Source organism: Impatiens glandulifera, chromosome 7 (genome assembly GCF_907164915.1).
Source record: "Impatiens glandulifera chromosome 7, dImpGla2.1, whole genome shotgun sequence".
Taxonomy (NCBI): domain Eukaryota; kingdom Viridiplantae; phylum Streptophyta; class Magnoliopsida; order Ericales; family Balsaminaceae; genus Impatiens; species Impatiens glandulifera.
This window is the reverse complement of record NC_061868.1, coordinates 5122765-5134964: the sequence shown is the minus strand read 5'-3', so window position 1 is coordinate 5134964 and position 12200 is coordinate 5122765. Positions and strand designations below refer to the sequence as shown.

Here is a 12200-nt window from a genome sequence, read left to right as displayed (position 1 = left end):
ATAAACGTCACTTTGACTTTTTTTTTTTAATTCAAATAATTTTTTTAAGTTATAAAGTTAACAAAGTTTTTTAAATTATAAAATTCTAATTCCACCCTAACGTAACATTGAATTACAATTCAATTCATATAATTCATATATATATGTTTAAAAAACTATAAAATTGTAATTTTATTTTATTTTTTATGTTTAAAAAAATATAATAAAACAATTTGAATATATATTATGATAACTAATGTACCAAAAGTTTTTGTCTAAAGGTCAATTCTCATTAAGAAAAAAAATCGACAGATTAACTTACTAAATTAAAAATAATATCGGTTCGACATGTTAACATACAAAAACAAAATTTGACATGTTAACTTTCTAAATTTTTGAAAAAATATATCAGTTCAAAATGTTAACTTACCAAAATTTAAAAAAAAATCGGTTCGACATTTTAACTTCATAAATTAAAAATTTATTGGTTTGTAAAAAATTATCAACTTAACAAGTTAACCTTACCGTAAATGATAAAACAATAAAATGTTTTTGTTTTAAAAATATGTAAAAATTAAATATTTGTAATTATATTTTCGAACTAAAAAGAGTTTGAATTTGGAATTATGAAAATATATTTTTTAAATTCGATTAAATTATAATTATAATTTCAATTCTTAATCTTAAATAATTTACTAAACCTACGAATTAAAATTAAATTCCAATTTCAATTCAAATATAATGGTTACCAAAGAATGAATTATATACTTTATATTTTTATTCATGTCAAACATAATCTATTTCTCCTATATCAAGTTTGTAATTTCATGTTCTTCAATTTTAATATGTTTGGATTATTTTATTTCATTTGCAACATTCCTTTTTATTTCATTTGTAATATTGTATAAAGTTGGTAATTAGCTAATTGTATACTTAATAAAATCCTTATTTTAACAAATAAAAATTTAATATCAAAAGTTAAAGAATAATTTGATTTATTTATTAAAATTAAAATGTATTCTCAATAATATGACTTTTATAATTATGATATTTCACTACAATTTAAGTCAAACCATATTAACATTTTTATCTTTTCTGAAAAAATATCTTTAATGTTTATATCAACTTTAAATTTATGTAAATTATATTCATAAATTCTTTAAATTGTTTTAATCGGTCAAAAAGTAATGAGGTATAGATTTCTAATTCTAAAAATATATATTATTTCCATAATAATTGATGAATTTTCATTTAACATCATTCAAGTTAATTAAGGGGTGGTTATAAAATATCAAACATGACATTAGTTGGGGAGATTTTGTGTATAAGTTTATGGCCAACTCATTTCCCAAAATAAATAAAAAGAAAAATAAGGGATAGAAAAAAATCTAAATTCCGCGTATATATAGGAAACTTGGACAAAAAGAAGATGAATTTTCTTAAATAAATTATATTATTTCGGTGAAATAATTTCAACAATCAACAATAATTTCATTAGTTTTCTTATCAATAAACTATTATCTATTTTTGTGAAGCACTCCTATAAAAAAAAATCTAATTCTTTCAAAATATAAATTAAACTTATTTAAATAATTCATATACGGAATAAGCTTGATCCAAACTTAAGTAAAAGAATTATTTAGTATTTTTTAAATTCACTTCAACTTAAAATATATTTAATAAAAATCGAATTTAAAATATCTCATCTCATAAGTCTGTTTTTATTTGAAGCTACTTTAATAAGTTAATAATTTCAAAAATATTGAAAAAAGAGTTTTCTAGACATATTATATAGTCATACTTAATTGAGATGTTGATGTCTAAAGCTAAATTCACATTAAAACACTTTTAGCTCCATATGCACATCAATATTTAATTGTCAAAGCTTAGAAAACTTTCACTTTCATCTGTCCCTAATTTAACTCAGTATATTATAAAAATATAAATAAAATAAATTTGATAAAAAAATAATAATATTTATTCAATATTTAATTTTTTAATAAATTACGAATAATATATTAAAATAAAAAATATAACGCTCTCATTCCACGTTTTATTCACTTTGGTAAAACAAATTATCTTCTCACATATCTCATCACATATTTTTTCCGAATGAATATCTCATCTCGTGACTTTACACTTTTACTTTGTTCAATCAAATATTTGATTCATATTTTTAATATTTAACTTTATAACTTTACACTTTGGTCAATCAAATATTTTATTCATATTTTTTAATATTTAATTTTGTAATTTTACACTTTGATCAATATTTTTTTAACCGTTTTTAATTGATATCGGCCTATTATCCCTCGGCAAACCATATTCCAATCCCACTTAGTTAAAGGGTTGTACTTGCTTTGTTAGATTGCAAGCTCGAAACATATATATAATATTTTTACTTTTATTTTTAACCGTTTTAAATTTATGGACGGATCAACCCACAATCTGACCCAAGTATCCATTTACTCTCACATATATATCCAAATTAACTACAGCTCTCGACCCGACAATTCGAACACTTTAAAAATTAAACATCATATTATATATATATATAAATTATAATAAATTTTTTTATTATTTAAATCAATTTTAATCATCTATGATAGTTTAAGGACATAAATCTTAAGTGATTAAATGTCTCAAATTCAAATTTTATTAAAAACTTCTTAAGGTAATTCAAGTCAAATAACACTATTTATGAGATTGAAAATCATAACTATGAAGTCGTATTAACTTTCTACTGATATAATAATGATGAGTAAGGTTGATATATAAAGAGAAAATTGCGTTTAAATGTAAGAATAAAATATTAATAATTTGGTATAATTTAATTAAGATTAGAAGAGATGAAGATATTATTATACAGTTTAATTTCAATAGATGTGGGACCCAATACCAGTTGTGGCATCTCACTCCTGCAGCACCACATATATTCTTCTCTCTAGCCTCTCTCTACTGGTATTAATTAATATTTACTAATTAAGAGTTTTATTACAACATATTTAGTTGATTTTTTCTATAATTAAAAAGAAATAAAATCAAAGGCGATACTTCCCGGTTCCTTCTTACATTTCTTCAATCTGCCGTCTCTCCTCCGTCAACCTTCTCTCTCCTCACCGTCAATTACAGTGAACACGATCTATCCTTCTCTCTCTTTGATCTTCTTCTTTGGATTCTCTTCATGGCGAAAACAGCAACACAATAGCTTTGTTTTCTTCCTCATTTGTACTTTCAAACAGTTCAACTTCTGCTGCTGCTGCTGCTGATGCACAGGATTAATCCGGCGGATCAGTTACAACAGAGTATTATCTCAGATCGAACTTCGAAACAACTAGTTTGAGGTACATCTGATCTTACTTTGTATCATAATGAGTACTATTCATGGATGCGGTGACTTAGTTTTGATATAACTTCTTCTATGATTATTTATTTCATTCGCTGAGTAAAGGAATCTTGTCTATGGCTTCGGATTGAATGAGTAACTCACAGACAATCTATTGATTCGAACTTCGTAGCAACTAGTTTTAGGTACATCAATCAGGTCTTATAATGAGTAATATTCATTGATGTGGCTTAGACTATGATTATTTAATTCATTCGCGCTGAGGTTTTACGTTTTGGATTATACTGCTCACTAGATGCTGAGTAAAGGAATCTTGTCTATTGATTCAAATATATTGCGTTTCTGGTTGGTGATGATGTGGAAAGTGAACCGTTCTATCTGGATGCTGTGCTTAAGAAGTAGTATTGCTAGATGACTACCTAGATATGTTGTTTTCTCGCTTAGATGATTCCAATGAGCACTCTGTTTCCAGACGAAGACTTCTTATGCTGGTTGAAGGCCTAATTCTTGGTTAGAAGATTAATATTTAACTGTATGATGTTTATTGAACTTTAATCAAATTCTGGTCATGGGAAGCGACTTCGCTTGACTACACTTTATGAATGTTTTGTAGCACAATTGACTAGGATTGACCTATATTATGGAAGTTTTTAAGCTCTGTAGATTACCAAAAGGAACAATGATGTATTTTTTGGGTTCTAAAGTTGTAAGACTTTTGTCGTTTTGTAAATATATACTTGCGTTAAGATGATTTTAAAGAGTTGACTGACTGCTATAAATACTTGTTTTTATTGCAGGGTGCTATACTGTGTGTCATGGAGTTGTGTAGCTCCTATAGAGAATTGTAAATATACTCTGTTTGAGCTTGTATAACTTATAACTTGGTTCAATTTTTGAGGTTGTTACCCTATGCATATGGGACATATGGACGACACAATAGACCTTGATTCTGATGAGGAGGTACCTTTTAGCTCATCACAAGCTTCAAACAAACCACGATCTTTTGATTTTGAAGCATCTCGTGTTGTGCCACATGCAAAGTTCACTTGGAAGTTTATTAAACAGATAAGGAATGGACCTCTCATGAGTATCTACATTGTCCTAATCAAAGCAAAGATTAATGTGCTACTTCCTTTTGGACCTCTGGCAATATTGATGCACTATCTTACTGGAAAACATGTAAGCATTTTTTGCATTCACCTTTGTCTTTTATTTTTTTCGTTCTTGAGACCAAGCTTTTTCCTTGGAGGATGGAGGCTAACACAACATGTCACTGTAATGAGCTCCCACTTCAATGAAGATGCATTTATGATCAAACCTGAGGCCTCAGCCTTTTAGTTCAATATTCTTACCTGTTTTTGGAATTCATTTATACTTTTTGGACATAAGATAAACAGGATAAACAAGAGTAAAACGCCTAACCAGAAGACACATTAATACAATTAGGAAGTGCATTGTCAACTGATTATTTTGAAAGTTTATACGCCACAAATAGTGTATACTCTTCATAATAAGCAAGCCACAAAGCTTTGCTCAGGGATTTAACTCTTTGTTATTCTTGATTTGTATAGCAGGGATGGGTCTTCTTCTTCAGCTTATTAGGCATCACACCTTTGGCAGAACGCCTGGGTTACGCAACTGAGTCAGTTTTTCTATCACAAACATGTTACACTTTTTGTTAGTAAATATGGCTGTTTTGTTATAATTTTTTTTTCACATTGACTATGATCTGAAAATTTTACATCTGTTTTGTTTGTGAAAAGTCACAATGTTCTAAAAATAATGATCCAAATACTAATCTGATCATGATTGTGAAAAATTCTGGCAAAAGATTATACCACAATTTGAATCATGATCTTAAAATAATTTTTATACCAAAGAAAGCAACAAAAATCACACTATAGATCATGATCCAAACAATATTTTGATAATGATCCGAAAAAATCTTATACCAAATGAAAATAATTACTTTCCATTTTAACTTTTACAATACTAGTTTCCAAATAAGATCATTATGTTCTTTTAAAACACTGATATGGTACCACTTGTTGCAGGCAACTAACGTTTTTTACAGGGCCCACTCGTAAGCTCTCTACTCTTTTGTTTTTTATTTCCTTCTATGAGAATGATTTGTATTATACATAACCTATTGGTTTAACGTGTAGTTGGAGGCCTTCTAAATGCTACATTTGGCAACGCAACGGAAATGATAATATCAATATATGCATTGAGGAAAGGGATGACCAGGGTTGTGAAACAATCTTTACTGGGATCTATCTTGTCTAATATGTTATTAGTGCTTGGATGCGCCTTCCTATCTGGTGGGCTCACAAATCGCGACAAAGTTCAGCGTTTCAATAAGGTTATCAATGGTTCTGATTCGTGTATATAGATTTTACCCTGAAACAACTAACACTAATTGGTGTCTCCTAGGGAAAAGGTTTATATTATACATCCACTAGCACATGAAACTGATGTCTTTTACAACTTTTTTAATCCAGGCAGCTGCTGCTGTGAACTCTGGGTTGTTGCTGATGGCAGTTATGTGTATATTGTTTCCAGCTGTACTTCATTTCACACACACGGAGTTGCATACAGGGGAGTCCGAGTTATATCTTTCTAGGTTTAGTAGTTGCATTATGTTGGTGGCATATGCTAGCTACCTATTCTTTCAGCTTAGGAGTCAAAACACTCATCATCTTGCTGATGAGGTCCCCACAGAAGAGGTGAGCTTGTTGAGCATTTGTTGATGTCTTGGGTATAAAAAGTCTTAGAGCTTGTTTGTTATATGGAAATAATCTCTTTTTTAGCTTGTTTGATATGGGACTATTTCCAAATATACCACCATCTCATCAACCACAATATCGAATTACCCTTACTTTATTCTCTATAACATTTTAATATTCAATATTAAAGATATTTTGGTCGTTTTACCACTTTTTACATCAAACAAGTTTTTCCCCTCAAATATACCAGTTTATTTCCAAATAATCCTACAACAAACAAGCTATTGGATTGTTTTAGTAAAATGACCAAAATATCCTCGGTATTTAATATATTAAAACGTTATAAAGAATAAAGTTGGGGGTAGTTGATGATTTGAATGATGGGATCGATGAAGTCATGTTTAATGGGATTGTGGTTTATTTGGAAATAATTCCAAATAATCATCAAACTAGCTGTCATTTACATGACATAGATTTTGTCTGCACTGTGTGTTACATTATCTTTCTAGTTTTACAAGCACAATCACTGGAATGGAAAACGCATTCCAGGTCAATGGGTCGGCATGTGAAAGATACTATTTCCTTTCAAGTTTTCCTTGATGCAACTCCAAAATATATACTCTTCCTATTTTATGGGAGTCTTATATGTGGTGAGATTTAAGGTGAGGTAGATATTTTGACCAAAATACCCTTGAAAAGATTAAAGATGTTAATTGGTATTGGGATTCATGAAAGTGTCTTTTATTTATTTAAAAGGGTAAGAAGTATATAAGACAGTTGTTTGGGGTTTGTATCTTAAAATATGATTGAACCTAAGTGATCTTACTAATTAGCACATTTATTTGAGGGTAAGGTTCTCATAAAACGGGACGGAGGAAGTGACATGGAAATTCATTAATTAACATATTTTACTCATTATTCCTTGAATTTGAATTAGCAGATGAGGATAAATGAGAATTTAATATCTGAAAGAAAAATCTATTGTCATTTAACTTTTCTGTTATATAACCCAAAAAATATACACTCCTCATTCTGTTTATGGAGCCTCTGTTATTTTAACACTATAACCTTTTTCAAGAGACATCTCATGAGTATAATAATGAAGCATCTCTTCTTTGGGTAGATTGCCTAAGGAAATCCCATATACTAATCATGAAATTACTAGAAGAATGCAACAATTCCTATTGACTTTTCTTCTTCTTTTGATTCCTATTGTAGGAAAGAAACTCTAATGTGGAAAGTTCTGAAGAGGAAGAAGTTCCTGAGATTACTCAATTAGAATCAATGGTGTGGCTTGGAATATTGACTTTGTGGATATCTTTGCTGTCCGGGTATCTAGTTGATGCTATACAGGTATGTCCTATTTATTGTAAGTTGCAACTAAAGAATACATTTTGGATTCAATGTTTCCTAGACCAATGAACACTAGTTTCCTTTTTCTTTTGAAATAAAACACCATCAGAAGAAGCGTAAAAGGATTTTTCAATGATTTGAATAATGTCTTTCAATGTATAAATGGAAAAACTGAGCATAGTGTTCACCAAAGTTAAATTTATTTGTTTATCTCATCAGATAATAATAGAATGAAATCCACACAATATACTTCGAGCCTATCACTACCTAGCATCAAATTCTCAATTGTGACGAGAAATCTTAATATAGGATGAATATGTAGTGTCTGTTTTCTTTGCTGATGAATCTTGTGAATTTTTCCAGTAGAGTCATTTTTTATGATCCTGTTGTTATAATAGTGTTAGGATAATAATAGGAGATGAGTATCTTCTAATTCAAGTCAAGAAAACACCAAAGAACTATGGAATTGGAACTAAAGAACACAAACACAATATTTATAGTGGTTCTCCCAATAATGTCTACATCCACTTTGAAGCACATGAGACTTTTAACTTTTACTTATCAAGAATGTTATAGTAGGAACCCAAATGGGATCTAGTTCTCTATTCTTTAATAAGTATCTTGAATGGGTCCGGTATTCAATGCTTTGTTGTTGTGTTTAAACGGTATCTTTTAATTTAAATAAAACTCGCGACCTATTTTAATTAAGAACTTATCATGAATGTAGGAGTATTACAATGATTCTCTCACAACTAAAGCTCACACACAACTCACAAGAAAACAATGTTTTGGCCTCCAATGTTCATCTCGGTTGCACCTTTATAGAATCCCCAACTAGGTCAATACCCTAGCAACCTTTATAGAAGCCCCAACTAAGTCAACTCCTAGGGTATCAAAAGCGGTAAGAGTCTTGAACTTTGAGGCTGAGGTCTTATGTTTGATTCTCACTGAAAGCACCTTGATTAAAGTCGGGGTCATGGCGGTGGGATGTTGTGCTTGCCTTCTCCATGAATAAAGCGTGGTCTAAAAAAATGAACAATATAAGGCATTTAAGTACATTATTAAGAGATACAATTAAAGAAGGGTAAAAGATTTATGACCTTTGGACCTTTCTGTTGCTGTTTCCTTCTCTTTTTTATCTTCACAATAGTTGTGCAGATAAATAATTCATAATTGCAGGATTCACATAGATGTATGTGTTGATTTCTTCACTTTTATGCTTTGTCTTGTTTAGGGAGCATCAGACTCATGGAACTTGCCTTTATCCTTTATAAGTGTCATCATACTTCCAATAGTAGGGAATGCCGCAGAACATGCAAGTGCCATTATGTTTGCCGTTAAGGACAAGCTTGTAAGTACCCGACATGATGTGAATTCCCCTTCTCAGTTGTTCAACTAATTTATTCATTTATTCTCAACAGGACATCACCCTAGGAGTGGCAATTGGATCATCCACACAGATATCTATGTTTGTTGTAAGTATTATTTTTCTTAAAATACAATGCTTGAGAACTTATTTTTCTAATTTTGGATCTTTTTATCTCATATCATTTCTGTTTTCTTTATTCAAATACAGAAATATGCAACATACTGTATTGGGTTATTACTTGCAAAGAAAACTTGACTAGCTGCTTAAAATTTTGGTTTAATGATGGCTTAATACTTCATTTTTATTATAATGCAGATTCCCTTTTGCGTTGTTGTTGGTTGGTGCATGGGGAAGCCAATGGACTTGAATTTTCAACTTTTTGAGACAGCCTCGCTGTTTATAACGGTGCTAGTCGTGTCGTTTTTGCTACAGGTCAGTGTTTATTCAAATTCCTAACCTTTTATGTTTTTAAAAATGGTCATTAAGGCTCGAACTCACGACCTTGTGGCCATGAGTTTTGCTCTCTACCACTGAGCTAAACAAACCTTCTAGAAGAATCTTTTATTAATTAAGGAAAAAAAATGTTATGAATAAATAAATATAAACTAGTACTAGCTAGTTACACTAAAAACTAAAGTCATGCAAAAAAGCTAGTTAAACAACATTTTTGAAATGTCGATACCAAACCTTTTGTAGAATTATCAACTTTGTGCCAAATTTCATTTGGAGTAATTGCACATTCTTGAATCTACTTCCAAACTACTTCCCCATTTTTAAGTTTTGGTTTAAAAAGAATGAGACCGTTGCATATCTTCTGAGTTCTGGTGAACTCAAAGGCATGCAGGATTTAATCTTTCTTTACTTGTTCGTATTCTTATTTTCAATAATTATATGTAACATGTTAGATATTGAATAGAGATTATAGATAGGAGATAATATCGAGAAACAGGGAGAGGATATAGACTCTTCTTCTACATCATTCTTACCTATAACCTAGGGTTCCATTCTCTTATATAGGACTAGGTGTAATATCTTAACTAAGGATATAATCCTCTACATGCTAGTCCATACATCTTTTTGTACAACCTTTCTATCTACTCATGACATTATACAAGAATTTAATTATATAATTTTCAAGTAATGCAAAATAATAAATATATAATTGTAACTCTTTACAAAACATTAAATATTGACTTAGTTTTTAATAACTCATGAAAACATACCATAAATGAGATAATCACATAACCTATGAAAATTCATATAATTTTACTTATGAATTTGGAAGGAAAAAGCAGTGTATAATTTTATGTTTTAGTCATTATAGTAACAATTTATATATTTTGTTATTTCATTAGGTTGAAATACCAAATCAGGATGTGTAGTATATACCAATTGCCACTTAAATTTTAAGTTGCACAATAAATTATCCTAAACTATAAAAATGTATTTTCATATTGATCTTTAAAGTTTGCTGATATAATCGGATTAGGTTAAAATCAATGGTGACTCCTGATCCTTAAACGCCAAACTGATATAGTGGTTAAGAAATTGTCTCAAGGCATAAAGGTTTATAGAAATATTTAAATTTGAACTTCAAGTTCACTTGTACTAGAAATAAGACAATTTCTGGAAGTACTGAAAATTCTTAAGTTTCATTAGAAAATTCTTTTTGAACTTGAGGTCTGAATTTGAATATCGATATAAATTTGAGGTCTCAATTTGAATTTAAACCTTTCATATTTTCGTAAGAAAAATTAAAGAACAGCGAAGTTAACACTTTTCTTGTCTTATTTTTTTAATGATAAATTACTTGATTTGAACACTTTTAAATTTTATCTGATTTTAAATGTATATGAACTTTAAATTCCGATTTGAATAATAGACAAATCTTGATAGGTGTTTTCACCCAATTCCTTAACTGGGGTTTCTCTAATTATGCATGTTTTTTAAGATTTTCTTGATTCTACATTGTTGGAAAAATAGTTGACAATGGTATGTTATTGGAGAATGTATTGTTGGTTGGTGGCCTTGAGCTTCTTCATAAGGGGTTTGTCATCACCCCAAAGACAACCCCTTTTGGAAACACTTGTATACAAAATAATGTATTTGGATGAGTTTATGTTTGGAAATTAAAGACATTGATACATTTATTGGTTGTTTCTCATACGGAATTGGATACAAAAACAAAAAATATTAAGTGTTACCAAATGAAACAAAAGTTTTGGAGTTGAGCGATTTTTGTTATGAATGGGGTATTTGGTTGACAAGGAAAGATTTTTTTGAGTAAAATATTAAAGACTATAGTTACTTTAGAAAGACATCCTTAATTGTTAGGATTGAATTTCCTTACCCTTATTTGCTCTCAAGCATACTTTTGATATGTTTGAACTCACCTTAAAATATCAATTTCTTTAACTCCCACTAAGAACATTCCGATTTAAGTGGGAGACCATGTTGTGATGGGTTGTGTTAAGTTAACTCCAGGACAAAAACTCTGGTCAGAAAAAAATATATTTTGGAACAGGAGATGGGTTTAGACGAAAAAACGTATACAAATATATTATATAATTAAGTTATATTAGAAAACATCTTCTCATCTAAATCAACATCCCCGAGAAAGTGTTTTCAAACAAGGCATTAAGTCTTAGTGAATGTTCATGTTTTTTGGTATTGCCAACACCTTGGACCCACAAACCATTCTCTCATGTGAGAATCCATAAGTATATTAAGCAAATTAATTCCACCACAACTTAAGTAAAAAAAACTTACCCTATTAGGTAATTATAGGCAAACAATCTCATTATTTTACTATTTTACATAGTTTATTTAATTACAAATTCATAGCTTTCCATCACCACCCTAATAGAGAGTATTACTGTTTGCTTGAACAGGATGGGACATCAAATTATTTCAAAGGGTTAATGCTTATTTTAAGCTATCTCATTGTTGCTGCAAGTTTCTTTGTACATGTTGATACTACGGATGGTAAGTTCAGAGTAAACGGGTCGGGTCATTAACTCGTTGTTTAAATTTCCCTCTAATTATGTCTTTCTTATTGCAGATGATGCTTAAAATGTTTACATATGGAGATTGCATTCAGTTTATGGCCATGAAAGTACGAGAGGAGGTAGTAGTAATAGTAAGACGAATTTCCCCTACCTGAAATTTCCGCGTTTCTTGTGATTTTCATTTTTAATACATAGATCTATATAAGAATGTGCTCATATCATGGCTTGTGTATAAGCAACTAATCAATCAATCAATCCTCTTATCCTAAAGAGAAAAAAAAGAAAAGAAAGAGGGGAAGGGTGTAATCTACATTTGTTCACATGATCGTATATTCTTTGAATTGACTGTTCTTACATAACCTTTTTGTTTTAAGGATGGTAATGAGTAATGTTAAGTGAAGGATATGTGTGTTCTTAGT

The 12200-nt window shown here is 29.8% G+C and overlaps 1 protein-coding gene across 2 annotated transcripts; it reads left to right on the top strand.

The window, feature by feature from the left end:
• The first annotated feature begins 3023 nt into the window (after window positions 1-3023).
• On the top strand, window positions 3024-12200 carry LOC124944873 (vacuolar cation/proton exchanger 3-like). Of its 2 annotated transcripts, none has more exons than XM_047485221.1 (12): window positions 3024-3323; window positions 4123-4504; window positions 4900-4967; window positions 5380-5408; window positions 5491-5687; window positions 5827-6051; window positions 7270-7404; window positions 8639-8755; window positions 8826-8879; window positions 9089-9205; window positions 11665-11758; window positions 11835-12200. In XM_047485221.1, exons 2-12 carry the CDS (start codon window positions 4235-4237, stop codon window positions 11843-11845), a joined length of 1317 nt encoding a protein of 438 aa, XP_047341177.1. In that variant the 5' UTR covers window positions 3024-3323; window positions 4123-4234; the 3' UTR covers window positions 11846-12200. The 2 variants fall into 2 exon arrangements, with proteins under 2 accessions (XP_047341177.1, XP_047341176.1); XM_047485220.1 differs by having other exon boundaries at window positions 4897-4967.

Coding starts and splice junctions, on each gene's coding strand:
- LOC124944873 (XM_047485220.1), top strand. CDS start 4,235: ATGCATATGGGACATATGGACGACACAATAGACCTTGATTCTGATGAG. Junction 6,052..7,269: donor ATGAGGTCCCCACAGAAGAG/GTGAGCTTGTTG, acceptor TTCCTATTGTAG/GAAAGAAACTCTAATGTGGA. Junction 7,405..8,638: donor ATCTAGTTGATGCTATACAG/GTATGTCCTATT, acceptor TGTCTTGTTTAG/GGAGCATCAGACTCATGGAA.